The 26,316-nt window shown below is 38.1% G+C and overlaps 1 protein-coding gene across 1 annotated transcript in view; it reads left to right on the top strand.

Moving 5' to 3' along the window:
- RORA (RAR related orphan receptor A) overlaps positions 1–26,316 on the top strand; it is a 675,954-nt gene that overhangs the window by 501,312 nt on the left and 148,326 nt on the right. Inside the window, exon 2 of the mRNA XM_016126851.2 lies at positions 5,033–5,062. Within this exon, the coding sequence (XP_015982337.1) occupies positions 5,033–5,062 (30 nt within the window). The remainder of the gene's footprint in view (positions 1–5,032; positions 5,063–26,316) is intronic.

Below are 26,316 nucleotides of genomic sequence, written 5' to 3'. Positions count from 1 at the left end.
TTTTTATTCTAACACAACACTTATCCATGCTGAAACTATGTCTACCTTAACAATTGTTATTTCACTGTGAAAGAGGACGAGAGAGGGAATGGGCGAAGAAGACAAGCTCAGGTCAGGCACACTGCTGAATATGTTGGCAGAGGGGCATCTCTAGCTAGGGACTTGTCCAGAGTACAGGACCTCTGGAAATTCTAGTTTAGCAATCGGTGGGGAAGAAGAAAGATGCCATTTCTTATCTACCACCCTCCCCCCAAAAAAAGTTAAAATAAATTTGGTACCCAGACAATTGCCTAGGAACCAAGAGACAATAAGAAGTCCATCAAAGAAGTTAATTGGTCCAAGATTTGGCACTGACTGGAAATATCAGATTACATTCCTAAAATACTCTGCTCTGTGATAACTGTAACTCTGAAACTACTGATAACCGTGACAGTGATAAATTTGTGGTATTTTCATGACATTTCCTTTGCTTTACTTTGAAGCATGGTTGAGTAAATAGAGTCAGAGAATCTTGCTGTATTAGAAACCCTACCTTGGGTAGAGTATTTGTGAAGATTTTTCCTCTGGCAATTTAAAACTGCTATCATTGTTAAGTTAAAAATTAAAGCATTACGTAAATTACATATATATAGAGAGAGAGACAGAATAGGAGAGACTCTTTATATTTTATATATATATATATGTATGTGTGTGCGTATATATATATATATATAGAGAGAGAGAGAGAGAGAGAGAGAGAGAGAGAGAGAGAATATAAGGAGTCTCACAACTGTATCAAAAGGTACCATTTTTCTCTAGCCCAGATAATTTTAAAATATCACCCAAAAGAAGTGTATCTTTTACTTATATAACCTTTTGTGGGCACTGCCTTCTTTCTTCTTTGGATTTTAAGGCAAAAAGAAAAAAGTTTCAGGTGGTTACCTTTGATTGTGAACTACATTAGATTTTGTACAGCGAGAAATAGATCTGGCAGCCTGTTGCTTAGAAAGAAGAGGTTTGGCTTGATAGCTAGAAAGCAGGGCAAGGAGCCACTGATCAATGAACTAGAAGGGAAATAAAGGATCATGTAGTTCAACTACCTCATTCTACAGATGAGAAGACTAAGGCTCAGAGAAGTTAAGTGAATTGTCCAGATCATCTAGTGAGGTCACTTTTGGCTCAGGGTGTGTGAGCACTTTGCATTTAGAAAGTTGGCTCCACCCTATCATTCTCCTACAATTCCATGAAGTCCCAATCTCTGTAGAGAATATGACTCTGATCAGTGGCCCATTTGCAAATCTTGGAGGAAGGATCTTGGTGTCCTTCCCAGTCATTTGGAAATAAATCAAAACCTCCACAACAGCTGGACTAGGTGTGACACCCTTCAGTGGTGGTGATCAAAGTCCTTTGCCCATGCCGGTCAGCAGCCCATTTGGCCCACTTGCCTATGAGCAAGTATCTTCCCTTGATGTCAGAGAGTAAAGAGTCCAGTGGAGTCCACACTGTAGAATAGAGAACACTTGCTTTTAGGAACTCAGTTCTCTGTCTCATGCTCTCCTCCATCAAATATGAATTTTAAAGGCGGAACATTGGTCTTAAAACTAGAGTCCTAGGCCATGAGTCAGTGTGAAACCCAGAAACATCATGAGTAGCTATGGCTTGTCTTTCAGTAGAACATTCTTATTCAACTCTGTTAAAATAAAACTGTGTGGGTTGCCTACCCTTTATCAAAGTAAATAATTAACATTTATATTACTCTTCCTGGTTGATAAAGCTCTTTGTACATCTTTATTTTAATTTTCACAACAACCTTTGCATATTATTATCATCCTAATATGTGTAATATAATACTTACTGATTGTAAACAGTAGACAATTCAGGCCCAGAGAAGTTAAATAACTTGCCCAAGGTCTCTCAGCCAAGAGGCAGGAGAGTGGATGGGCTAAGAATGCAAGCTCAGATCAGCTTGACTCCAAACTGAAAAAGTTTACTCTTCTACTCCTGGGTAGAATTAGAGCTATTTGCCTCCTAAAAGCTCATCAAAATGTATCTTTAGAAAATCCAGTTCTCCAAAAATTCTTGATTCAGAGCTGCTGCTGCTGCTAATAGCATTAGGTTTGTATAAGTCTTTCCTCTTCTGCTTGGATCTGGGCAATGTATGACTGCTGCAATCTCATTTGGGATGAGTTCTATGGTGAGAAAGACAGGAACCTGGCAACCTCTAGGGAAATGAGAAGAAAGAGAAAGGGGAAGACCTATCCCCTTACTACATTTAAGGGTAAAGAAATGCCTACTGGTCACAAACTAGGACACACAGGCCTCCTCTGCTGGAGCTTCCTGGTTTAGACAGGCTTGGGGACAGGGCCCTCTAGGTTTAAATTAATTGCAGAGCTGAGTGCTATGCTCCAGGGAGTAAATATATATTTTTTAATATTTACTCTTTTGAGAGGCACTATCTGTACCAGGGTTTTTAAATATGTGCCATTGGATACACTTCCAGTCAGGTAATAACTTTCCACAAAAAGTTTTTTTTTATACTAATTAAAAACCTCCCTGAGCCTCAGTTGACCTATCTGTGAAATGAAAAAGATGTTTTTTACTTTTTTCTTACTTCTCTGGAGTCAGTTACCGTGAGGTACTAGGGCTTCTGTAGAGAAAGGAATGACACAAATTCAAGCCGTTAGTGTGATCACAGTTGTTTTTGGGGAGAGGAGGAGGAGGAGAATTCCAATAAATGTTCTTATTGTTCCATTAAATGTATCTTTTATATACTTACATTGTTTTCATTTGTTTGCTTTTTGTAAGGAAATAGAATTTTGTCTTCATAATGACTATTAAGTAAAAAAATAAAAATAAACGTTATGTACAGCCCTGTCTCCATGATTAGGAGTTGTAATACACTTTTTTAAAAAGATTGCTTTCATGAGAGGTATAGATTTTTAATCCTTTCACCATAAAAATGCATTTATTAATTAATTGATATGTTCTTCATCATATATAATAGATAAAATTTACATTATATTTGTATATGTTAGAGTTGCCAGATGAAATACAGACTGCCCAGTTAAACTTGAACTTCAGATAAACAACATATTGGTATCTGAAATTCAAATGTAACTGGGCATCCTGTATTTTATCTGCTACATCTAGCAACTCAAACACAGGTGCATCCTCCAATTATTTCTATTGATCACTAATCGACAGTTAAACAAAACGGAGGGCCCGAGTATGTACTGTTGCTGAAGTCACGCCTTCTCCCAGAGACAGATACGAGAAGTTTTAGTTCCGTGCTACTGTGATCTCAAAGATAAGGCAGCTTTCCTGGGAAGATTTTCAAAATCTATTATCAACGTAATCATCATGAAAATATTTGATGAGAACACTGCATCATGCTGTATAATAAATTTAAGTAGAAAAGTCAAAGTAGTGGTATTTTCATCAGGCCTTTGGATGTCAGGAGAAAATAGTTCCACACTCAGCGAATATAGATAGGTCTGTTTTGGGCTGCATTAAATCCAGTTGCGTGGAGGTTCCGAATAATCAGGAGTGACAGCATAAGCACTTTCTCTTCAACGTGATTTTACAGGAAGTATTATTTTCTAAGGGAAGTACACATATAGCTCTCATAATGCTGAAAGAGCACTAATGTATCAACTTGTTGGTGCTGGTGTCGTGAGCTGCCATTGCAGATTGTATTCAGATTTTAAACTCCACTCACCGGCTGTTGTGGAAGTTCCCTTTGATGATCAAGCTTATTTCAAAAAATTCTGCAACACTTTTTTTAGTCCCCGTTGTGAGTGAGCCTTCAAGGCTCTTTGCAGAAGGTTCTAACTTCACTTTGCGAAGCCAACTCAAACATGATGAAAAACAATAGTTTAATTTTCCTCAATAAAAAGAAAAAAAAAAGAATTTGAGTTGGGCTATATAATTTCAGCTTCCCTAAATAAATCCTTTGGAAAGTTGTGGGGGGAACAAGTGTGTGATTTTGGTCTTGGCACACAACTTTGGAACGAACTTTTTTAAAAAAAAAAAATGTCTACCATGGATTTTCATAAAGGATTTCTTCCCTGTACTATTTGTTCCACAGCTAAGTAATAGGTCTGATGTAGGTGCCAAATTTTTCAACAACTTTTACTTTCCAGAGGAGGGTTAAATAGTTCTCTTAATAACTTGAAAGAAAAAATTTCAAGGTTTACCACAGTTCTTAGTCACAGGCTAAAATTTTTAAGAGTTTTATAACTTTGAGCCTATTTAGTCTAAACAATATCCCCCAAGAAGAATGAAGCACAAAGAGTTCAGAATGGAGAACGTTTGAAACAGAGATAGTACTGTTTTCACTGAAGCATACATTCGTGTTATCTTTATGTGGTCTTATGTGCCAAATCTTTCTCAGTTCCATTCTTCACCTGCTCTCTGTAAATCATCTTGGAAACATCAACTGTGCTGACTCATGAATCTCTCATGTTTTCAGATAGTCTGTGTTCTTTTTGGTGCCGTTTATAGAGAAGCTGTAGTCATTCTTCTGATCTTAATGTGTACAGAGAGATAGGTACATTTTGTGGATGTATTTTCCCTCACCATTAAAAGTTATGCTTCATGTGAGCAGGAAGAGTCATTTTCATTAAAAAGTAAACACAGAATCAATCCCCATATCAAATTAATTGCCCTGTTGTGCAGCTCACTCCTGTTTGAGTAGGTCAGCATCATTCTCTTGTGCCTTAAATCTTCCCCACTCTGCCTAGAAACATGATCATCCTCCCTACTTAAAATAAAAAATAAGAGTTTTCTCTCACCCTGTTTAATTCCTACCCATGCTGCCTCTTTTTACCACAGAACTTCTTAAACCAGTAGGTGATGCTCACAGTCCCTATCATTCATGGTTGCATTAACCTGAGGTAGGTCCTGAGATGCTGCCATGTAAGATTAAGACTAATCTTGCCTTCACATCACCGTCTGAACAAAATGTGTTTCTTAGTACACTGTGAATGATGTACATTCTAAGAATCACAGACAGCACACTTTCTTACCTTTGTCATTATTTTGTCTCTTCTAGGTATCTCAGTAACGAAGAAGACACATACATGTAAGTAATGCATTTTTTTTCTTGTCCCAAGTTTTCTGAAGAGTTGGAATTCGCATATGTCTGGCTGCTGTGACCCTTCAAGTATTAACTAATGTTTCAGCTGTGATCCATGGTCAACAGAGGTCATACTTTTCTACCTGTAGTGGTCAGAAGTGGTACATTTCCACCTGTTTGTACTGAGTGTGTGTTAAAGAGAGTCTAGCCATATTCTGATGAATCTAGTGTTTAAGCCATTAAGCTATAGAAAAAACATACAATCTAGCCTGGAGGATCAATTAATTACTTACTGATCACCCCTACTCTGGATCCTTCTCAGAAGAGTGGGTATGTTTCTAGGAAACATTACCTTGATTACTTTTTAACTTTGGTCTCCTTTTCCTCACCACTAGTTCATGATTTAGGCCGTCTTGTACTTGTGTCTGTGGAGTAGAGATACCGACTGGAAATATGGGCGCTGTTGTTCAACCATGAGTGTGGCCTACAAGGGTCCTGGTTAATGGCATCGGTAGTTTGATGTGGAAATGTGTGCTGGATTTATACTCTGTATTCATTCCCACTTCTCAGGTTTAACTGCTTTCATCAATTGCCTTCATTCAAACTGTACCATAAGTTTACAAACTCACGTCAATGTAAAGTGTTGTGATTTGCAATTGAGCAATGATGTTTGACTGTGCTTTGAACCTCAGGATGAAACTAATATGTCATTGATGCAGGCAGTCAATTTTCATTGTACTTGACTAGCATATTTAGACTTTGAATTAATAGTGTCATTAGAATTTGATAAATATTTTAGACCACAAATATGTGCTACCTATGAGATGTGGTTGGGCATCCTTCTAAGGCAAGCAGTGGAATATTTATGGCACAATGTAGGGTTGACAAAGACATATCCCCAAAATTTTCCTAATTACACTTTAATATTTTTTTTATTTCATGTGAAATATTTGGGGGAAAAATCCGTGTAATATCAAAGTAGTTTATCTTGTGCCTCAGTTGATTCTTGAAACCTGCTCTTGGGTTTGTCTGTCTGTCTATCTGTATTTGTAGTAAACAAAAAACAAAACAAACAAAAAAAAAATTTTAAACACCAAATTTGATAGTTGCCTGACATTTAGGGCCCAGTCTTGCCGTCTCTCCACGTGGCTCTCCCATGGGCTTCAATGGAATGTTTGTTTGAAGAAAGATGAAAAGATCAGGCCTGTAATGGACATGTAATCAGGATAGCACCTCCATCTTTCAGTGCACAGTTCCCGTTGGCTGTCCCTCCATCAGGGTAGTCTGTGGCCCTTAGCTTTTTGGGGGTTGTTTTGTTGTCGTCGTTGTTGTTGTTCTTGCTGTTGTCGGTGCATAATTGAGCTCATGATGACTGAGAGATTGACAGTATAGGAGACTGAAGTCCTCTGTATATCCGCAGGGCAGGCATGGTACAGAGCGCTTCCTTGCACAGCCTTGCCCATGAGCTCGTCCCTGGCCTGGAGGGACCCACTCTAGAGGTGGTAAGTAATTCAGTCTTTCTGCTAGCTCAGTCCTGGGCCTCTCCCGAACAGGGGCGGATGATTATGCCTACTGTTTATGGTAGTTTGGGGTATGGACTCCTAGCCACCTGGCAGTATACAGAAAGCCACTGACCACTGGCATTATGACTTAGCTCTTGGATAAGTAGACAAAACCACTAGTTCAACTCCATTAGATACAAAGAGTATCCCTCAACTAGTGAGACAGATGTTCGTTAATATATAGGCTGTCCATCTATAAGGACCTTCAAGGAATTGTCATCCCTGAGAATAATTTCATTGGTCTGTTGCAGAAATAATAACCTGCTGTTGGATTTAAATTCATGGAAGGTTTAGGTGACAGCATGAGAATGGTGGCTAGTGAGGAAAAACTGGATTTCCACTAAGAGGCAATATAACCAGGTTGGCCTTGCAGCAAAGGCTTAACTAACTCCATTAGCTATATACCTGCTTTAAAACAAAATCAAGATATAGCAGAGTAGGTGAATTTTTATTGCCTTCTCAACTAGGAAAATGAGCAGGAAAATTCTTATACATTAAGCACTAAGTAAATATAGACAAGCTCCCTTTATGTAATCCAAATATTAAATTCACAGAAAGATTTAAATCAGAAGTCATCCTGTTTTTTTGGTTGATGTTTACTTTTGTGATTTGGGGGAGGAGCCAAAATAAAATGGCCCAATCAAACTGGGAAGAATAGCACCTGAATAGACAGTTGACTCAAAACTTTGCACATGCCAAGAAAAAACTGAATTGTCCAAGTTGCGTGTTAGTGAAAGTTTTATGCCACTTGAACACAGAGGTTGTTTTTGTCACCAGGCTCAGCAGACAGCCCATCTTTTTTCTGATCTTAGCATCTCTACAGGGCCCACAACTTGTGAGGAGGAAGAAAATCAGCCAGTGCTTTCCCTAATAACAGTAATCCAAATGACTTCTTTAGCATCTGTCGGATTTTTCTTAAAAACTGAACTGTCCTAACTTGCCTATAAGTTTTCTTAAGATGTTAAATTCCAGCTCCTCTTAAATCATCTTGACATCTGTTCCTCAAAAAGTCTCACTACCAGCGAAGTGTGTGAACTCATTTTTGTACTGTTTCAGGACTTCCATTTTTAGCCAGGGTTCTGGAAACCTTGGTCAAGGCTTGACTACATAATCATTGACAGCTGAAGTCACCCCACATTAGCACTTTCGACCTGGGTTTCCTAACTGCCCTCACAGAGAGGTTGTTCAATTTACAAATTAACATGTACAGTTGCAGAAAATATTATCAGACCAGCTCACAGGTACACCAGTCTGAGGTGCAAGAACTACAAAATGAACCCGAATAGTTGTGACACATGATAATATTTTAGGCCTCCTTATTATCTGGAAAGCACAAGTATTGCTTGTTTATTAAAAAAAAAAAAAAATGTTTGGGCAGGTTGAGCCAGAAATTTTCAGGAAAGGAAATCTGATTGTTAGCTTCAGAGGAATCCACAAGCATGGTATTTGGAGAACTCAGATTCTCCTGAGTTACTGAGAAGAGAACAAACACTTTCAGTGTTTGTCATTAACTTTACTTGACCAGTGGGGAAAGGCAAAGCTTTGGGCGTCCAGCACAAAGTCATCATGCCCCGATTAGTCAAGGAATTCTTACATTTTTGATGTTCTTCAGTTGTTGATAGGAAATGTTGCTGTTGGTTTTTGGTGTATGACCATAAAGGGGAAGTTTTACTTGTGAGTCAGGAACGTACTAGAGAAATTTTGCACTGTGGGATAGAATTTCAATTTAATTTTTGTGGCGATTATATAGCACCTGTATTTAGTTGGACACTTTCAAGATTGCTTTTGCCTTGGTGTTCCACAAGTTTGTTCTGATCTCTTTCCTGCCGAAATAGTACGATGTGGATAAGTATCTTTTCCTTGGAATCAGCTGCTGTCTTGGTTTTTATTATTTGCCAAAGACAACTGTTCGTTTGCTCAGACTTCTTAATTTAATTGTACTTGGATAGTTCTGCATTCACTAAAATGTTAAAATATGACAAATATGGAGGTGAAAAATGCAACAGATCATCTTAGCTACTTCCAGCTGCTAGGAAGTTTAGCATCATAGAGTCAAACCTTAGGGATTATATCAACTAGCCACCACATTTCAGACTCGAAAGATACCTGTGAGCCCCTGGATTGCTTCCAGAGTCAACAAACCATTGTCACTTCCTTGTTTATATTCCTTATTCTTCTTGTGTAAGTCTGTTTTGCTTGCTTTCTTCTACATTCAGGCACTTACAAACATGTAAAAAATACAGGTTACTCAGTAAGCAGTCAGGATAATCTATCAGTTTATCCAATTTAATGTCACTTTCCCCCCAATAAATAACAAAATAAAACATGCTTTCGAACCCTCCAAAATATTTTAATTTTAACACAAATTGCCATTGAAAAATAATTTAGTACATTTCCAAATATTTGGCTACAGCAGGCTAATACCTAAAACATAAAATTAAAACACTGTATTATTTATAAATATAAAGAGATTTAGTTCTCAATAGTAAAAATATTTTAAAACAAATCAGAGTAGTTTTCTGAGAAATAACTTTTTGCATCTGTAAAAGGCAAAAATGTTTATTGCACTCATTTAAAGTGGAATAGGTTAATGTATTCACTTTTCACCCCTAGAGACTTGGCTTTGAATTTGACTTAGAGAAAATTAGTTTTGAGGCCTCCACCCCCTCTCCTTAGGCATTTGTTGATATCACAAAACCAACCCAACAATTTGTCACAAGTGTTGCCATTTACTCAGGAGATCTAAGAACTAGAATAACCTTATTTTCTCGCATTCCTTTCCTTTCCTTGAGGCCATTCCTTTTGATTTTAGACTCTTAGCAACCCCAAGTTTGGGGCTCACCCACATTATTTTCACAGTCCAGGAAAACTCAGGAACCATTCTTGGCAAAGCTAATGGAAGGTGCTTTGGTTATATAGTTAATGGGTTGCTGTGACAACTCATGTGACTCATAGTGTGACTCACAGCAATTATAATTTTAAATGCTGGCAGGGTGTTTCATTAGGACAGACCTGAGAAGAAGCCACACTGAAGTTCTTTTAGTAGACTTTCATCCATATCCTCTGTGCCCACTGATGAACAGTCAGGAAAAGGGATAACCTAGTACTCACAAAGTAGCCAGAGGATTCATTTCTCAGCTTGCTAAGGCCACTGGCCATCCCGGACATTAAGCTTGCTGAATATGAGACATGACCAAAATACAGGTGTTGACCTCTTAGAGGGCTAACCTATGGACAACTGGTTATTGAGGAACTGCTAGCTGCTGTCAGGTTCTTTACCCTCAAGGAGCTTACAGACTAAATTGAAGGTGGAGACTGGCGGGGGACAGGGGTAGACACTTAGTCACGGAAAACGATCTGAAACACAAATGCCAAGGGTATCATTTCAGCTCACAACTGGAAAGCAGACTAAGCCGGAAGTGTGGGAGAGGAGAAAAGAATTAGAGAAACCATCCAGGACTCTGATACTGTGATCCAAGCATCTAAGCAATAAAGGGAAATGAGAAGATTTAACCATACATAAGTGCTAGAAAATGATCCCTCCTGCTCATCTCCATTTGTTTTCACCCAGAGTGATACCTCTTTAGTCCCTTTGAGGCCAACCAGCCCAAGGAAGTAAAACTCCCCCTGTACTGTCTGGAAACGTTTTGCCTGGTTTAGACTCGGCCTGTGTGACTAGAGCCAAGCCCTTCTGAGCTTAACAGGATTTCTCTGTCTCATTATATTAAGATATAAATGGACTGCCTTGGCCCTGCCAGTCTGTTCTTCCAAGGTAGAAGATTCTCATAGTATTAAAACCCACAGTTTATGATGAGGATCTGTGAATTCCATTTTTTAAAAAGGAATCTTTAGCTAAGTATTTCCATCAGAACATCCAGTTGATTCAAGTTTGTTCTGTTCGTAGAACTCAGATTTATGAATTGAATTTGGACAAAAAGGGTGTGTGTTCCCATTTCATAACAAGGGTTCAAAAGGGTGTATTGAGATGATGAAAGGCTCCTTAAAATCTTGGAGAAAACAAAAGTGCCTAGCTGACCAGGTACTGGTGTATACTTGATAGATTTATTATATATTTAATAAAACTCTTCCACATGGTTGGGTTGATCTTTAAAGAAAGATTGGATGTCTGATATTTCAGACATTATGCTTAGTGTTTTATATGCATTATATCATTTAATCTTCTCATCAGCTCCATGAGCTTTGTCCAGTACATGTACCCTCATTTTGGATAAGAAAACTAATCTGGGCAATCGTTAACTTAGAGAAGTAAAAAAGAATTACGAACTTATCCAGTGGATAATGGCCAGAGCCAGGCCTCAAAATAAAGTAGATTGTCTCCTGTATGCACATAAGTGCCACACCATTATTTCCAATATCAACATTAGGTAACAGTTATGGAGCATTTACTGAGTGCTAGATGCTTTTCTGAGCACTTTATGAGTGTTACTTGATTTAATCTTTACCATAATCTTGTGAGGTCAGTAATTTCTACTATCCCTACTCTGTAGTTGAAAACTGAGGCCAAGGGTCTGACAACTAGCTAGTACAAGGTGGGGCCAGGATTTAAAGCCAGTCCACAGAGCCTAAACACTTCTGCCTTGACAAACTTCTTTACTTAGAGTAGTCCTTCTATTCTATAGGAAGAAAGCCAAGTGTAACACCATGATTCCTACAATTGACTTTTACTTCATGACTATTTTACCTATAGAGACTTCTAAGTTTGCCAAGCCAACAACATAACGTAATTCATCAAAGAACCGGCATTCACTTAACGTCATTGTTCATAGAACTTAACTGAGTCCATAATAAAAAAAAAAAAATAGTTCAAAGTGGTTACTTTTGCTTCTAAGGTAGTTATGTCCCTCACACTAGGAGTAATATACATTCTTACAGCATGAACCCATCTTCCACCCCAACAAAGCCTTTAATGTATGTTAATGACATTTATAATAAATTCGTGCATTATTCTTTTGTCAGACCAACATGGTAATTCATTGCCCCGATGAGGTAGGATGATTCAGGATACTGTGGTTTTCCTGAAACCTAACCAAAAACAAACAAAACCATGAAAGCTAAAAGAATGCCTAGGGAACTGAAATATATATCAAAAGGATACATAAAAGAATTAAATATCTAGGTTTTGCATATGCTTAAGCATACTTGAATTTAAGACCAGATTTATAATTACATCAACTTCTCTTTATTGGGATCTGGAGGCAAAGGAATAAAAGCTTAGGAGAAACAGGGATGCTAATGTGTTTGAAATTTGAAGCACGTTATTACTTTACATTTACTTTCCTTATAAATTACTTGAAATTTTTTACACTGACTTTATCAACAACACCACCAAGAAGTCACTGTATTTGTAGTCACATGGTCTTTTTGATTATAATTGATGTCCATATTTGCACATTATAATGACTAAGGTTTCATTTCCAAGCTATTCAATTACGCTTTTTCCTTTGACTACCCAACATTCCTTCCAGTAGAATGTTCTTCACTCCACCTCTGGGGAAACATTTTTCCTATGTGGGAGTGATAGAGCTTTCCCTGTTTTACTTTGTTGATCTCCTAGGCATTCATTCCTAATGTCTTAAGTAATTGACAGCCACACATAATAATGAGAAGACATATTGAAGAGCAGAAAATGCTAGAATGTACAAGATTAAGGTTTGGACTCAGTGAAAGAAACTTCATCCATAAATCCTTTCTTTCTTTCTTTCTTTCTTTCTTTCTTTCTTTCTTTCTTTCTTTCTTTCTTTCTTTCTTTATTTTTTGGAGGAGAGAAGAAGGAGGTTATATGGCAGGTAATCCAGTTACCTATAATACAGGGATCTAGAGAAGGAAAGCTAGAAAGCAGACCACAGCCAATCCCTGTAGAAAGAGAATCAGGCAGGGCATCAGATTTTATTAGCTTAATATTTCTGACCTCTACTCTGTGCCTAACCCCATCTTAGGCACAATGTTGTATAGAAAATTTAAGTCATAATCCTTACTCTCCAATGGTTTAATCTGCATCTAAAGAGAAAGGACAGACCCACTTGAAGAACTTTCAATGAAATAATTGCAGTAAAATGCAGGGCTGTGATTCAAGTTGAATTGTCTGTATGAGCTGGGAATGCTCGTGGTGAGCTGAGCTTGATCTGGAAGGGTAGGGAGTGTTAGATATGATCAGGCAGATCAGTGAAGAGCTTGGAGAAAGATGGTATCAACCTGTCTGACTAGAGTAGAGTATTAACAAGGAAAAGAGAAGACATGAAGAACAGAGATAAGATTTTAGTTTTATCTCATAATGGAGAGCCACAGATTGTGTGTGAAAAATACAGCAACCTGTAAACAATTCTTTTATTGCCACTGTCATTTAGTGAGTGTTATATGAGTCAGATGTTCCATACTTCTGTCTCTTCTCTGAACTCAGACAAAATTCTTATCCTTAGATAGAGGTTCTTCTCTGGCCTTTCCACCAATCTAACTGTGTAGAAAAAAGTGCTCACTGAGCAAGTAAGATCTAGTCCAGAAAAAGAAGGGTGTTCTGATTATTAAAGAAAAAGAGCATTTCACTTTTTTTTCATCTCCCTGGTTTTAAGGTCTAATTGTAAGACCAGTTCTTGCAATTTCATTAAAATCAGAGGAACGAAACCGAGCAGTGAAACTCAAAAAAGTACATATGCACTTTGAATTGCGTGGCTAATGGCTCTCCTTACTTTCTTTCATTCGTACTGCTAATCGGCTAGAGGCTACTGAAATACACTAGAAACCCATATCTTTCCAACACTTTTTAATTCAGCCACACGTAGCTTTATAAAACTTGAACCCCAAATTTCAAATCTTGCTCACACTTTAGGTAGGCCAAGTAAACTGCAGTGATGATTATTTTTTCATCAGCACAAAGAATTGTTTCCCCTCACATAACTGAACAATACAGTAAGAAGATAATTATACTTCCTTTTCTCTTTGTTGGTATTTCTTAATTTTCCAAGAATGGGTTTCTGTTCTTTCACTTAAAGAACGCTAAGGTCCAAACAAGGCATTTTCATTGGCTGCACATTCATAAAAGTGTTCAGTATGTAATGAACCACATCACGTTAATTTATCTGTCTCTCTTACACCATGTCTTTTTGTGTCGACAAAACTGAAAATTCACTTTCCCTGACCAAGCTGGGGCGTCGGGATAATTGACTGTTACCAGTCTGTGCTGTTAGTAGACTGGATAACAGCAGTGCCCCTAGAGAACAGGTGAAAACTAAACTCTGTCCCCCGAGGCCAATGAAATAGCTGTTTGGTCCCCTGTGTGAAACTTCCTAATAACTTAACTGGGCAGCCTCTGGGTCCCTGGAGGGTTTCTCCACAAGAGTATTCCCTTTCTTTGTTAAGATTGCTTATTAAAAATGATTTTATAATGAAGTTGCCTCAAATAGCAGCTCTTTTCCTGGTTGTCCTTGAAGCTGTGGTGAAGAATCTTAGAGACAACTGTCTAGGGTTTTCCTCCTTGTTAAAAACTTCTCTGTTACCACTGTTACTCTTGATTTTTAAGGAGACAAAGTCTAACTGACACAAGTCCCACTCTGGTTGATTATGTTGCTTAAAACTCTCTGCAAGGAGTTATTGGTAGTTTAGCTTGTCATTCGGGCTCAGGAATCAAATTGATCTACATGGATTGAAAACATTTAAGTCTGTGGTGGGAACGAGGCTGTCAGGCTTCCCATGGAGAGTCGGGGGTAGGGAGTACTATTGCTAACTCTGCTCCTGATTCCAGCAAAAGAGTGATTTTCAATTATATTATCTCTTTGGCTCTAGATTTAACCTATCTGCAAACTATCTGCTTTCCTACCACAAGGGTCTGTCACGAAGAAGAATCAAATAATAAGAAATGAGTGTTGTACTCTTTGCTATCCATGTGCACTGCATAAATTCAAAGACTTTTAATAGTGGGAGACAAGAAAGAGGGGGAAAAATCAGTTTTCCTATTGTTCACATCATCGGCTTGGCTTTTAGGCTTGAAAAGGGTTTCAATATGCTGGTGTATTTAACATAAACAAATGATAGAGCAGTTGTCAATAATACTCACCACGGGAAACATCTAGTTCAGACTTGGTCTCTCAGTGACCAGGCAACTCAGGAAACAACAAACCATGTAAAGTTGTTAGTGACAGATTTAACTTGAAATATTTTTCTAACTTTAAGGCTTATCAGGCAGTAAATCTGCCAAGCAGAGTACTCAAGATGTGGCTTGGCACTCCTTTCGCTTTGCTGTGTGACGATAACAGAACCCCAGTGGTAAGAGGGACCACTGTGAATCTTTTAATAGAGAGATCAGAGTCTCGTCTAGCGGTGCTAAGAATTAATGTGTGCCAAGCTTGTGCTCAGAACATGCCTCAGCTAAATTCTGATCTCTGAGACCAGGTATGTTAGAAAATACTACCTTTACATGCAGCAATTCCTGCTCCCCCTCCCTCAAATAAAAAGAGAAGAATAGCTATCGACTGCTCTGGAATTCCACTGTCAGTAGGATCTCCTTATTCTACCTCCTTAACAACCTTCTGGCTTTTCCATTGCCTGAGGAGTCTAAACTTTTTAGTGCAGTACTCATGGCCCTTCACAATCTTAATCTTTCTGCCGCTCTTTCCTTGACTTCTATTTGTGCTGGCAGTTTTTGCCATCCTCAGTGACTGGTGCCTAGAAGATTCTGTGCATGGGCATACCTCAGTTCCTTTGCTTCTCCTACGTCTTATTTGTCCTGGAATGTCTTTCACCAGGTACGGCACCTGTAGAAGTCTTACTACTCCACCAAAGGCCGACACAAATTGCACAGTTTTCTGACCTGACACTCTGCTTACACATTTTAGGCTAAGGAAAAATAGTAACTTTTTCTTTGTTAACAGCTATAAGGAAGAACAGAGATTTATTGTTTGAAACTTTATTGTGAGATTTGTACTGTATTATTGGAAACTGATACTACAACCCAAAGGGCTTCTTGATGTCTGGCAATTTAACATCCATATTTTCAGGCTCAGTTTTAAGACTGCTTGTTTTAAAGTTTCCCTTAGCAATTTGTAAGATTTAAGTCGGAATCTCATTTAAAAGGTTTAAAAATACTTGTGTATCATTCTAAAGATGTTGTTTTTCTGAGTGACCTCTTAAACACCATTTGTTAGCATTATAAATACAAAATTTTATAAACCAGATGAACAAGTTTATAGAGTAAAAAAGAAAGGCATTTTCACTTACCACTGTCACCTATTTAAATGCAAAGGAGAAAGCTACCTACTAGAGAAGGGAATTGACCAATCTTCAAGAACGGAAAGTACATTCTACCAAGGGAAATATCCTGTATTTGTCCAATCTGTGGAGGAAAAGTGATCCTTATATGTTAAACAATTTGGGAAGTATATGTTCTGATAATCCTAGATTACTCACTGAATCTTAAGGGAAATTCTGGAAAGAAATGACATTTATTTGTTCAAGGTCAGTATATATGGCATTGCTAAGTTTGCCTAGTCTGGAACATAAGTATGTTTCCTTAACTTAGCAGGAACCAATCGTATCAAAACTATTGTCACTTCATACGTAGCTGAACACAACCACAGTTTTTGTCTTTTTGTGGAATCCTCTGTCTCTTAAGCTTATGTGCAGCTTCTTCACTACTTTTATTTATAACTTTTTCGTGAGTCAAAACAAGAGGAGCAAAATTATCCCCTGCGGTATCAATTCCTTTAGTGAAAACCTTATTTATAAATGAGAGGATGAGATGTGACCCAATAAAAGAATCTATTTTAATTTTAATTTTAATTTATTTCCTGGTGGCCTTTTATGCCTCCTTAGGCGATGACCTAACCAATTCTATCTTCACAGTGATTTTTTATTTCCAAGGTCAAAAAGCATTTTGGAATTATTATAATAGGAGAATAAATGTCCTTTGCCTCTAATGCAAGGTCCGTTTCTTCATATGAAATTTAAATGCTAGATTTCTCAGCTTCACAATAATTCTTCTCTCATTAGGCATCTATTAGCAAGCTAAATGAGAACAGGATGAATTAAGAAGATCTTTTGAGACTCTGAAGTTGATTTTTGATCGAAACATCATTTCTCATTGCCTCTTTCATCCCTTTTCTTTCTCAGATGGGGGTCTTTAATAACACAGCAAGAGGAGCTGTCTTCATTTTGTGCTGCGGCTTCACACAGCAAAGTGCAATCAAAGTAGAAACTGTCCTAGAAGGCAGCTCAACCTATGGTTTTTCGGGTTGAAAAAGGAAAAACGGTTACACCATCACCCATACATACAAACCACCACCCCCCGCTTCCCCCCTCAAAAAAAAAAAAAAAGAGTTCTGACAGATATCTCTAAATCAAAGAACTTTCCATGGCCTGATTTGTGTAAGTTACCTAACCCTGCATATAATTGGGGTGATTTGAGAGATGGGATAATGTTCTCATTTTCATTATGGGAGCCACTGGGAGACAGTATCATTTAGAAGAATATGTTTTTATTGCCCTAAATTGCTTTACCTGAGATTCTATTGATGTGTTTCTCTTAAGTTAGATTTCTAATGAATAAAATGACCAATATGGGTCCCTTTCTCACAGACTCTCCTAGTGCTTAAGCTACTCTTTAATGATCAGTGAGTTTTTATTCATTCTATCCCAGAGTGTCACTTACAAGGAAAAATTCTAGAGGGTTGGGTTAATATGCTCCTGAAACATAGAAGAGCCAACTTCCAACATTCTGCATGTGGTAGAAGGGTCTGCATACTCTCTCTGACTCATCTATATTAATATAACAGTAAAATCTCATCATAAAGTGTCATGTATGATCACCATTAAGCGCACTCACCTTGCAATGCCAGACTCAGAAAACTTCTGAAATCAACCTGTTGGCATAAAGACCAGGCTGGGTTTGCTTCACGTTGAATGAAGTTCTACTATATTCTCATTTCAAATTCATCATTATTTCTAATTTGTCACTTCCACTAAAGTCTCTTTAAATAAATGGATCTCTTAGATTGAGTCCTCAAGAGAGTAGACTTTGAGACATTAAGATTTATACACAGGAAGTTGATTATGAAGTGTTCTTAGGAACAACTCCTACAACGGGTGAAGGAAGCTGAATTGGGCAGGAGAAATTGAACTGTCATCAGTTGCAGCCTGAGTTCCCCAGATGCCTCAGAGAGATCAGAAACAGAGATAGCCCTTGAAAAAAGGTCCCAAATTGAAGCAAGGGAGCTGGATGTTATACCGTGCATCAACTAGCCACTGGGTGCCAGCTGCACCCCCCCCCCCCTCCCAGGGAAGGTCATAATCTTGGACATGGCGTCTCCCTTAAGCTAAAGGCAAGTCTCAGGTACAAGCTGCTGACAGGCAACACTCCAGGCCACAAGGGAAAAAAGGGCCTCAATCCTGAAGGGAGGGACTTGGGTGGCATTCCACAGTATCATTATGGGGGGCGGGAGAGTGTAAGATGGACATTAAATTAACTTTTGTGAGAAACATATTTTCTTTATTTGAAACGACATGTACTTTATTGCTTAGCTAGGATTTAAGCTAATAAAATATATGCTTGGCCTCAGCATTGTGGTATACCAGAATTGCAAATGCTGAAGAGAAAAAATATATTTTTTCTATTGAATAAGGTTCTTCATTAGAATTTCTGGTCCTGGGTATATGCATTATAAATCATATGTGTGCACAATTCCATATAATGTTTTATTTTTCCACACATGGACATTCCAGAGGGTTAACACATTCTTCTCAATCAAAAAGAAATAAATAACACATTTCCAACTCTTTGGGCCCATGTGAAATGAATTTGTATAGGAACAAAGAGAATGCTTGCAAGAGGGACTAGTTATACATATTACATGTTACCAGATTTTGACAGTCTACTACTGTCTTATAATTGAGATACAGTATCTGAAATATTTTTTCAAGGTTTATTTATGTACATGATAAGTCTCTCTTTTTAGTGGTGTATGGGACTCTATCTTCTTTTTGCCTGTTAGCAATCACTTGGAAGTGAGCTCAAAATTACATTGGAGATTAGTGGTGGCTGTCCAAAATGAGACCACCATGAGCCAATAATCCCACTCCCCAACTGTTGTCATAGAAGAAAAAGCATCTCAGTAGTAATTAGTGATAAAGTACAGAAAGAATTCTAGTCTCATTTTTTAAAATCTCGACATAATTTCTCATTTCGTGAAATTACACTTTAATTTTGCTTCTAAGAATGAGAAATCCCACATGAGAAGATCAAACTAAACCGTCTTCATAAAGTATTCTATGGAGGGAAAAAGCTAAGTGTTTCTACTCTTTTCACCTGGGTTCAAAGTACACCTCCCCAACGCTCTAAAGCCCCAAGTTCTGTGTGTCTGTGTGTGTTTGTTTCTGAGATTTTCACAGTTCAGAGTACCCCTATTCCCTCCAGAACCAGGAGCTCGAAACACCTTACAGATATGAACACAGGTTTTCCATTTTCACAGATGCTGAAGGTTTAGACAAATATGTGAACCTGTAGAGCTCAGGTGGAGTCAGGGTTTATCTAAATAGAATTCAATTTCATGGCTTTCCAGGGTTTAGTTTCTGTGTGTCTGCCTTGGAAAAGAGGGGCCCTTTGAGATTGATAGTGAAGTTCATTCATATTCTTCTTTCCCTTATTCAAAGAGAATTAATAGATTAGAGAAACCCTTTACATGGTCTAAGAGCTTCCATGGTTCCAACAGCTCCTACCTGGGAAAATCCCCAGCCATTATTTTGGAGATCCCTGTGCCTGAGACCTTGTGATAGACATTTGGAAGCTGCCCATGGACATCAATGGCAGCTTGATCAGTCGGTCCTGGGTATTACCATAGTAATTACAAGGCCCTGACAGATAGCAACTTTTCAAGTGGCAAAATCATTGGGAGGGCAGTGTCCTGTAACTCACTCTTGGGAGAGGAATCCCATGTATGCTCTATCAAGTAACCCATCTAAATTTGCCATTTCACAGAATACGTCTGACCCAACCCATCCGATCACATGCATTGTGCAACTACTCTTCTCTACAACATTTGCTGATAGTTAGTGCAAATTATAGTGATTTTTATATATATGTAAAGGTAGCTAATGAGCTGAAATGTAAAGTAATTGCTATTTTCAATGGACAGGAGGAATCTGCTCCTTAATTTTTTCCTGGAAAAAAAAATAACTCTATTTTTTTTTTTTTTTATTGCCAGAATCTTAGTGAGTGATTCACATTACTGTCAATTACACGCCCTTATTATGTATTACAGCCACCAGGCAGCTGTCCAGGAAAACACAAGTCTGAAAATGCTTCTGTTTTAAGAAAATTAAATTCATGGTTGCTCCTCCTGTGGGCATGTGCAGCAGGCAGGAAGCCTCCACTTTCTTGCCAAGGAAAGGGATAAGGCCTTGCCTACTTTATCTGGATTAAATAGCCACTCTGACATCTTGAGATCTTGATATCAGTGCCCAGATGCAGGGCCTGGTTTGGGTTTCTAAATAGTCTTATTTTTTGTTGTTGTTTCTATGAGTGTTACAAAACAGACCGATGTTATAAAACAGTATTTCTAGTTATGAGTCACAGCAGTGCCTGTGTGTTAGTAGAGAGGCCTCATGGAGGCTGAATGGAGAAACTGTTCACCTTCTTCTTTCCTAAAAGTCAGAGTCTGTGACAGTTTAGAGCTCTTAGTCCTGCTTACAAAGCTGGCCTCATTGTCGCTTTGTTCAGCCTAAAGCCCCTCTTTTGAAGTGGGGAAGAAGCTACAACTAAAATGCTCCATTTGCTATTAGGCTGCTATACGGTCTAGGAAATTCAGCTTTTATATGGGTAGAAAAAAGGCTGCTGGGATTTGTTAGATGTTTTCTTCCTGAGAATGTTATAAACAAAATATCTTTAAAGAATGTAGTTAAAGTTGCCTAAATCATGTATGCCTTTGAGAAAACCGAGAATTACTTGATATTTTTCCAGTTCTGAAACTTTAAATACATTTGTATCTGATTCATAGACTCAGACCTTTCAAATAATGAAATATTTAGTAGCAATGAAATTGGCCTTCACATTTTTTTGTGTTCCAGAGACATTGTGTCTAAGTAATGTTTGCATCTAAAAGAAATATTTAAAAGACAAAGAACAGAGAATAGGGTGAAATCGGTTTTACCTCTGCCCTTGTTTAAGATGCTGATTTAAGCCAAAAAACTGAAAAAAAAAATGTTTTTAGATGACCGACGAAATTTGAATATGGACTGATAGTACTAAGGAATTATTTTTAAAAATTGTCAGATGTAATAATGGCTTGATACTGTTTTGTTTAATGTCAGTTAAAGATGAAGACTAAAGTTATGGGTGAAATGATAAGATATCTGAGATTTACTTTAAAATGCTTCAGAAAATAAGTATATTGGGGTGGGACTGGGAAGAGGTGAAACCAGAATGGCAAAATATTGTTTCACCAGGGGAGAGGGAAGAGTATATGGGGTGTGTTATACTATTCGATTTTTGCATAAGGTTGAAATTTTTTTAATAGGTTAACTTTCTTTACCTTCTTGTTAACTGTGATCTTTAAGATGATTATTTTTACATCAGAAGTTTGACCACCTTGGATAATTAGTACTTAATGAGACAGATGTGACACCAATGAGCATATCAAATTCAGGAAGTTGATAGGGATCTCTTAAACTACATAAGATCCATGCATTGCTATAAAAATTATGCATTCGTTGTTAGCATACATGTAAGAAAAATTTACCTTTTTATAATTAGGTCCCCTCACTTTTTCAGCTAGGAAAAAGGTAGGAGCATTAGTTGCTCTTGTTTTTAAATTTTTTCAATGTTATGGTCATAGAGGCCCAGACTTGGAGAGGACCAGAGAGTTATTCTGGTGGCCCCACCTCCCATAGTCTAGATGAGGACATTTCTCAAGGAGGTATAAAATGTCTTGTTCAAAGTCAGTGCCACTCGCTTTTACAGAAATGGAAGCATGAGTGGAACCCTTCGAAACCAGTACCCTTTTTGATTCTCTCATGCTACTTCAATCTCGTCCTTTAAAATACTCATTAACAATCTATTCTCTAGGGATCAAAGCAGTTTTCTAAATCCAGACCAGTGACTGTGTGTCAGATGTTCATTCCAAGTAGTGTGGCCCCAAATTATCTTTCCTTTTATTGAACACCATTTTCAAGTTGTGCAATAAGTCCCAGAAGTGATCCTTTTTAATTCTTTTCTTGTTAATGCTCTGCAGTAGATTTGCAGTGTGTTCTTCCTCCTGCAGCCTCCATATACCTTCTGTCAGCGGCAGGTCAATATACTCAAATGACAATCTAGGCTGATGGGAGGATACCCTTGGCTAGGTGATTCCACAAGGGCCATCAGCCACTTCTATAAGGCCTTTCCCAAGGCCTTTAGGAGTTTAAGCCAAAATTCCAAATGTCACAATTGAAATAGGGACATTATTCTCCAAATGCAAAAATGGATCCTGTTCAGCGTCTGTGGTCAAAATCTCTTAAGTGCAAACTTCCCTGCTAAACTATCTTCTTTATAGCCTTACTTTAGAGCAGCTCATTGAGATAAAGTAGAGGATCAAAGTGGTGTGTATAAAATAATTTTTACTCAGTCTTTTCAAGAGTTTTACAAAGAGTACGCCTCTGGGTCCTAAAAACAGTATTATAAAAAGAAATGGAAAATAGAAATAGAGTTGGGACTTTGTCCTGTTGGTGTGGTCCATGGGGAGAGCAGCCAAAGAGTTTGGCCCTCTCTCCTACCCATTGCTCATAACTTGGGATTCTCTTATCTGTCGGATGCCCAAGAAATATAGATTTCATGTATTCATTCAGGAACCCTACTGACTTTACTGACCTCCTAATATGTGAAAGACATGAACGATAGAGAGAGAAAAGATTGGCTCCGTCAGCACCACCACAACCTCCCCCCCCCCACCGCTTTTTTTTTTAGAGGATGTAGGAATACAGAGAGAGAAGGACACAAATGTATGAACTAAGTGCCTTGGATACAAATGCTAAGGAATGATGTAGGACCTGCTTCTCACTGGGGCTTCTGGAAATCACCTTGGATAAAGATCTGGCCAATAGTATAACAGCATGAAGGACAGGCTGAGAGAACATTCCAAGTGGAGGTACATGTGGTATAAAAGCATAGTTATCTGTCTTTGTCCAAGGTGTACTTAATCCTGAGGATTTGGAAAACTCATTTCATCTTTTCTTTTTTTCCCTCAAATTATACCTTCCAAAAGACATCTACTTAACTTAAAACTCACAATAAGAATCCCGTAGAAGGGTCTGTGATGGGATGAATGAAAACAGAGAAGTGCTTGGTTTCTATTTCAGATTCACAAAAAGTTTTCAAAGGGTCTCCGCTCTGTCTCAGCTTCTCCAGAATTGGCTCTGTTATTAATAGCAGCAGGTTTATTTCTTTTCTGGGCCTTCAAATGAAGCATAATCTGACTGAGGGGGTAACTAGTCTAGTCTTCCAGAGACAAGAGAATCAGTTTCCCTTGGTTTTGTTCATTGAAATATGGTTTGTTCCATTGTCCAAAACTGATGGTGGATCTTTAATTGGTAGTTGTCATAGAGGGGCCTGTTTCCTCTGGGGGTTGGCAGAAGCATCATACGCTACATTTAAGCCCTCTAAGATGCCCATATCCAAAGAGAGAAGAGAAGGAGAAGAAGGTGGGGAAGAGAAGGAAGAGAATGAGAAATAGGAAATGCACAGGTAGCTTTGGAGGTTATCCAGGGGCTTCTTTCATGAGCCAACCTCCAACCTGGCAATTCATAGACAAGGCCTTTTATTTGTTCAGGAAACTCTAGAGATTTGTGGTTTCTAATATTCACAGTGCTATGTGCCAACCCACAAAGCCAATACTGCAAGCAAGTAGGGTTGCCGACACATGACCCATATTTCTCACAAATCCCACTATTCAATGGTCTTTCTCGTCTTCTAATTATACCAAAAAGAGAGTCTCTAGTGGGTAATAATCTCTCTTTACTAATGCTTTGTACTTGGGTTCCAAACCAAGACCTTTCCTCTATCACAGCTTGAGTGTGTTATTTTTATTTTAGAGCAAGCCATGAAGAGGAGAGAGTCTCTTGGCCTCCTGGGGTGGTGGTCAATGGATTTATCCTTTCCTCTTCCTTCCTTCTTGACCCAGTGCCTCATTTGGTTTGGCTTGCCTGGGCAGATGGAGAGACACCTGCCCAAATCTCATCCAACACTCATTGTGTGGTCTGGCTCAGTTGTTTATTTTTCAGATCAGATATTCACATGGCATTTGTGGGGAAATCCTTAACTGAGTTATAGTCCAAGTACTGGGTTTAGATGAATCTTGGAAAAAAGGAAGAATTTCACTATTGTACAAGTTTGATTATTATTGTAAAAAATGGAAAAAAATAATATCCGGATCAGTGATTTAAAGATTCCTTTTTAATCTATCCCTCTATTATACAGTTTATCCTTGTTTACTTTGTGTCAGAATTGTTTATATACATATATTATCTTCCCTGCTAGGGTAGAAACACTTGAAGGCAAGATTGGTGTCCATTTTTCTGTACCTCAAGAACTCCTTGTACCATCAGCTAATGAAACAAGGTAGATGGAGATGCATATTGAATTCGGGACTCAGAAGGCCTGCGCCCTAGTCTCGAGTCTTCTGTTTCCCTGCCGGTGTGATGTGGGAAACTCCATCTGGGCCTCAGTTTTCCTCATCTGTGAAGTGAGGACACAGGACTAGATGATCCCCAGGGTCTCTCACTTCCTAAATTATGATTCCAAGAGTCAACCAGATCTTGAATTAGAAGAACTGGAGTTACTTTCAGTTTTTATCATTAATTTTTTTCTGTTCCTATATCTCAAAAATGAATCACATAAATTTCTCCATTTTGGTAGAAGGCATTGGTTTTACCTCTATGATAAATCTAAAAGAATCCTGAATGAGAAGTTACTGTAAATCACTAATATAACCATTAAGTGTTAAGTTCCTTAGGGGAACTATTTTTCAATCAGCTAGAATGACTTAATTTATTATTCTTTAAATTAAAAGACTTGCAAAAATTGGACAAGCAAGGGGGTCCCAGAAAAGGTAAGATGTATTGCTGTGGTCTGCAGCCCCTGTGCCCAAAATACATGCAGCATATTGACAGGTATGTGTGTCTGTGGCTGAGGCTGGAGGGTGGTCTTTTTTTCCTTGCTCTTCTTTAGTTCATATGAGTAAAAATTGATTAAAATTAACTTCTACAGGGAGGCGGAAAAGGCAGAGATAGTAGGAGACTGACTTCTACTATAGAAGGATTTGGGAAGGGGATGAGAGGGTCACGTTTATGCACTGGGTCTGAATAGCATTCATTCTATCATTTGCTTGTCAAGTGCTTATTATATAACAAACATTCTTCCAGGTGCTGGTATTTTCTAGTTGTATTATACAGTAAAGATGCTGCCTCTTCTTCCATCCCCATCTCCTTGATGCTTTGAATCCCTGGAAGCACTCAATAGGTGTTCTTAAAACAATTGCCCTCTAAATGCTGTTTATCATACCCTATGGTCACTTCCACCTGCTGCCAGGAAAGAGCTTGCTAGCCCTGAAGTTCAGGCTAATACAAAGCTGCCTAAACACTGGACAGTCTCATCATGTAGCGCTAGATAATCATACACCCAGCTGAGTGTATGTTCTTCTCATCCTCAGAAATAGTGAGTTTTTTTAAACCAAAAAGTGTTGCCATGATTTGGGTACATTCCATTTTCATGAGTTCCTTCCTTTACATTTTCAATTCATTCAGTAAACATTAATTTTTTAAGTCCATGTTATATGTCAAGCACAAGTCAGGACATAAGAGATGCAATAAATGATAGATTTATTAGTTTCCTGTTGCTTCTATAACAAATTACCATAAATTTGGGACCTAAAGCAACACAAATTTATTCTCTTAAAGTTCTGGATGAAAGAAGTTTGAAATTAGTTTTACTGAGCTAAAATCAGGATGTTAGCGGGGCTAGTTCCTTTTAGAGGATCTAGGGGGAAGTCTGCTTCCTGATTTTTCCAACTTTAGAGCAACCTGTATTCCTTGCCTCATGGCCCCTTCACCATCTTCAAAGCCAGCAACATAGCATCTTCTGCTCTCTTTCGTTCTCTCTCTCTTCTTTCATAGTCATATCACGTTCCGTGTCTTTGACTCTCTCGCCTACCTCTTTCTTATAAGGACCCTCGTGATTACATTGAGCCCACCAGGATAATCCAGAATAGCCTCCCCATCTCAACATCCTTAATGTAATCACATCTGCACTGTCCCTTGGCCATCTAAAATAACACAGTCACAGTCACAGATTCCAGTATTCAGATGTAGCTGTCTTTGGGAAAGAACAGGCCATTTTCAGCCCACTGCAACAAAATACATAGCATTTCTAATCGCAAGGAAAAAGTGGGGTAGGCTTTTTGCTTGTTTGCTTGTCTGCTTGTTTGTTTTTGATGCTTTATTCCAGTCATGTAGTTTCAGTGGAAATAAATTTGTAAAATAGAATATGGAGAAAATGTCTGTTCAATTTAAATTATGTTAAGGTAAAAAATAAAGCTTCCTCTTATAAAACTCTGCCTTGAAAACAGAACATTAACTATGTCATCAAACATTTTAGGGTATTCATCTAAACTGTGACATTATCCATATTTCAGTATGAAAATATTGAGATCTTTATTTGCAAAGGAAAGA

Source organism: Rousettus aegyptiacus, unplaced genomic scaffold (assembly GCF_014176215.1).
Source record: "Rousettus aegyptiacus isolate mRouAeg1 unplaced genomic scaffold, mRouAeg1.p scaffold_m13_p_3, whole genome shotgun sequence".
Classification (NCBI taxonomy): Eukaryota; Metazoa; Chordata; class Mammalia; order Chiroptera; family Pteropodidae; genus Rousettus; species Rousettus aegyptiacus.
This window is presented reverse-complemented; position numbering and strand designations above follow the sequence as displayed.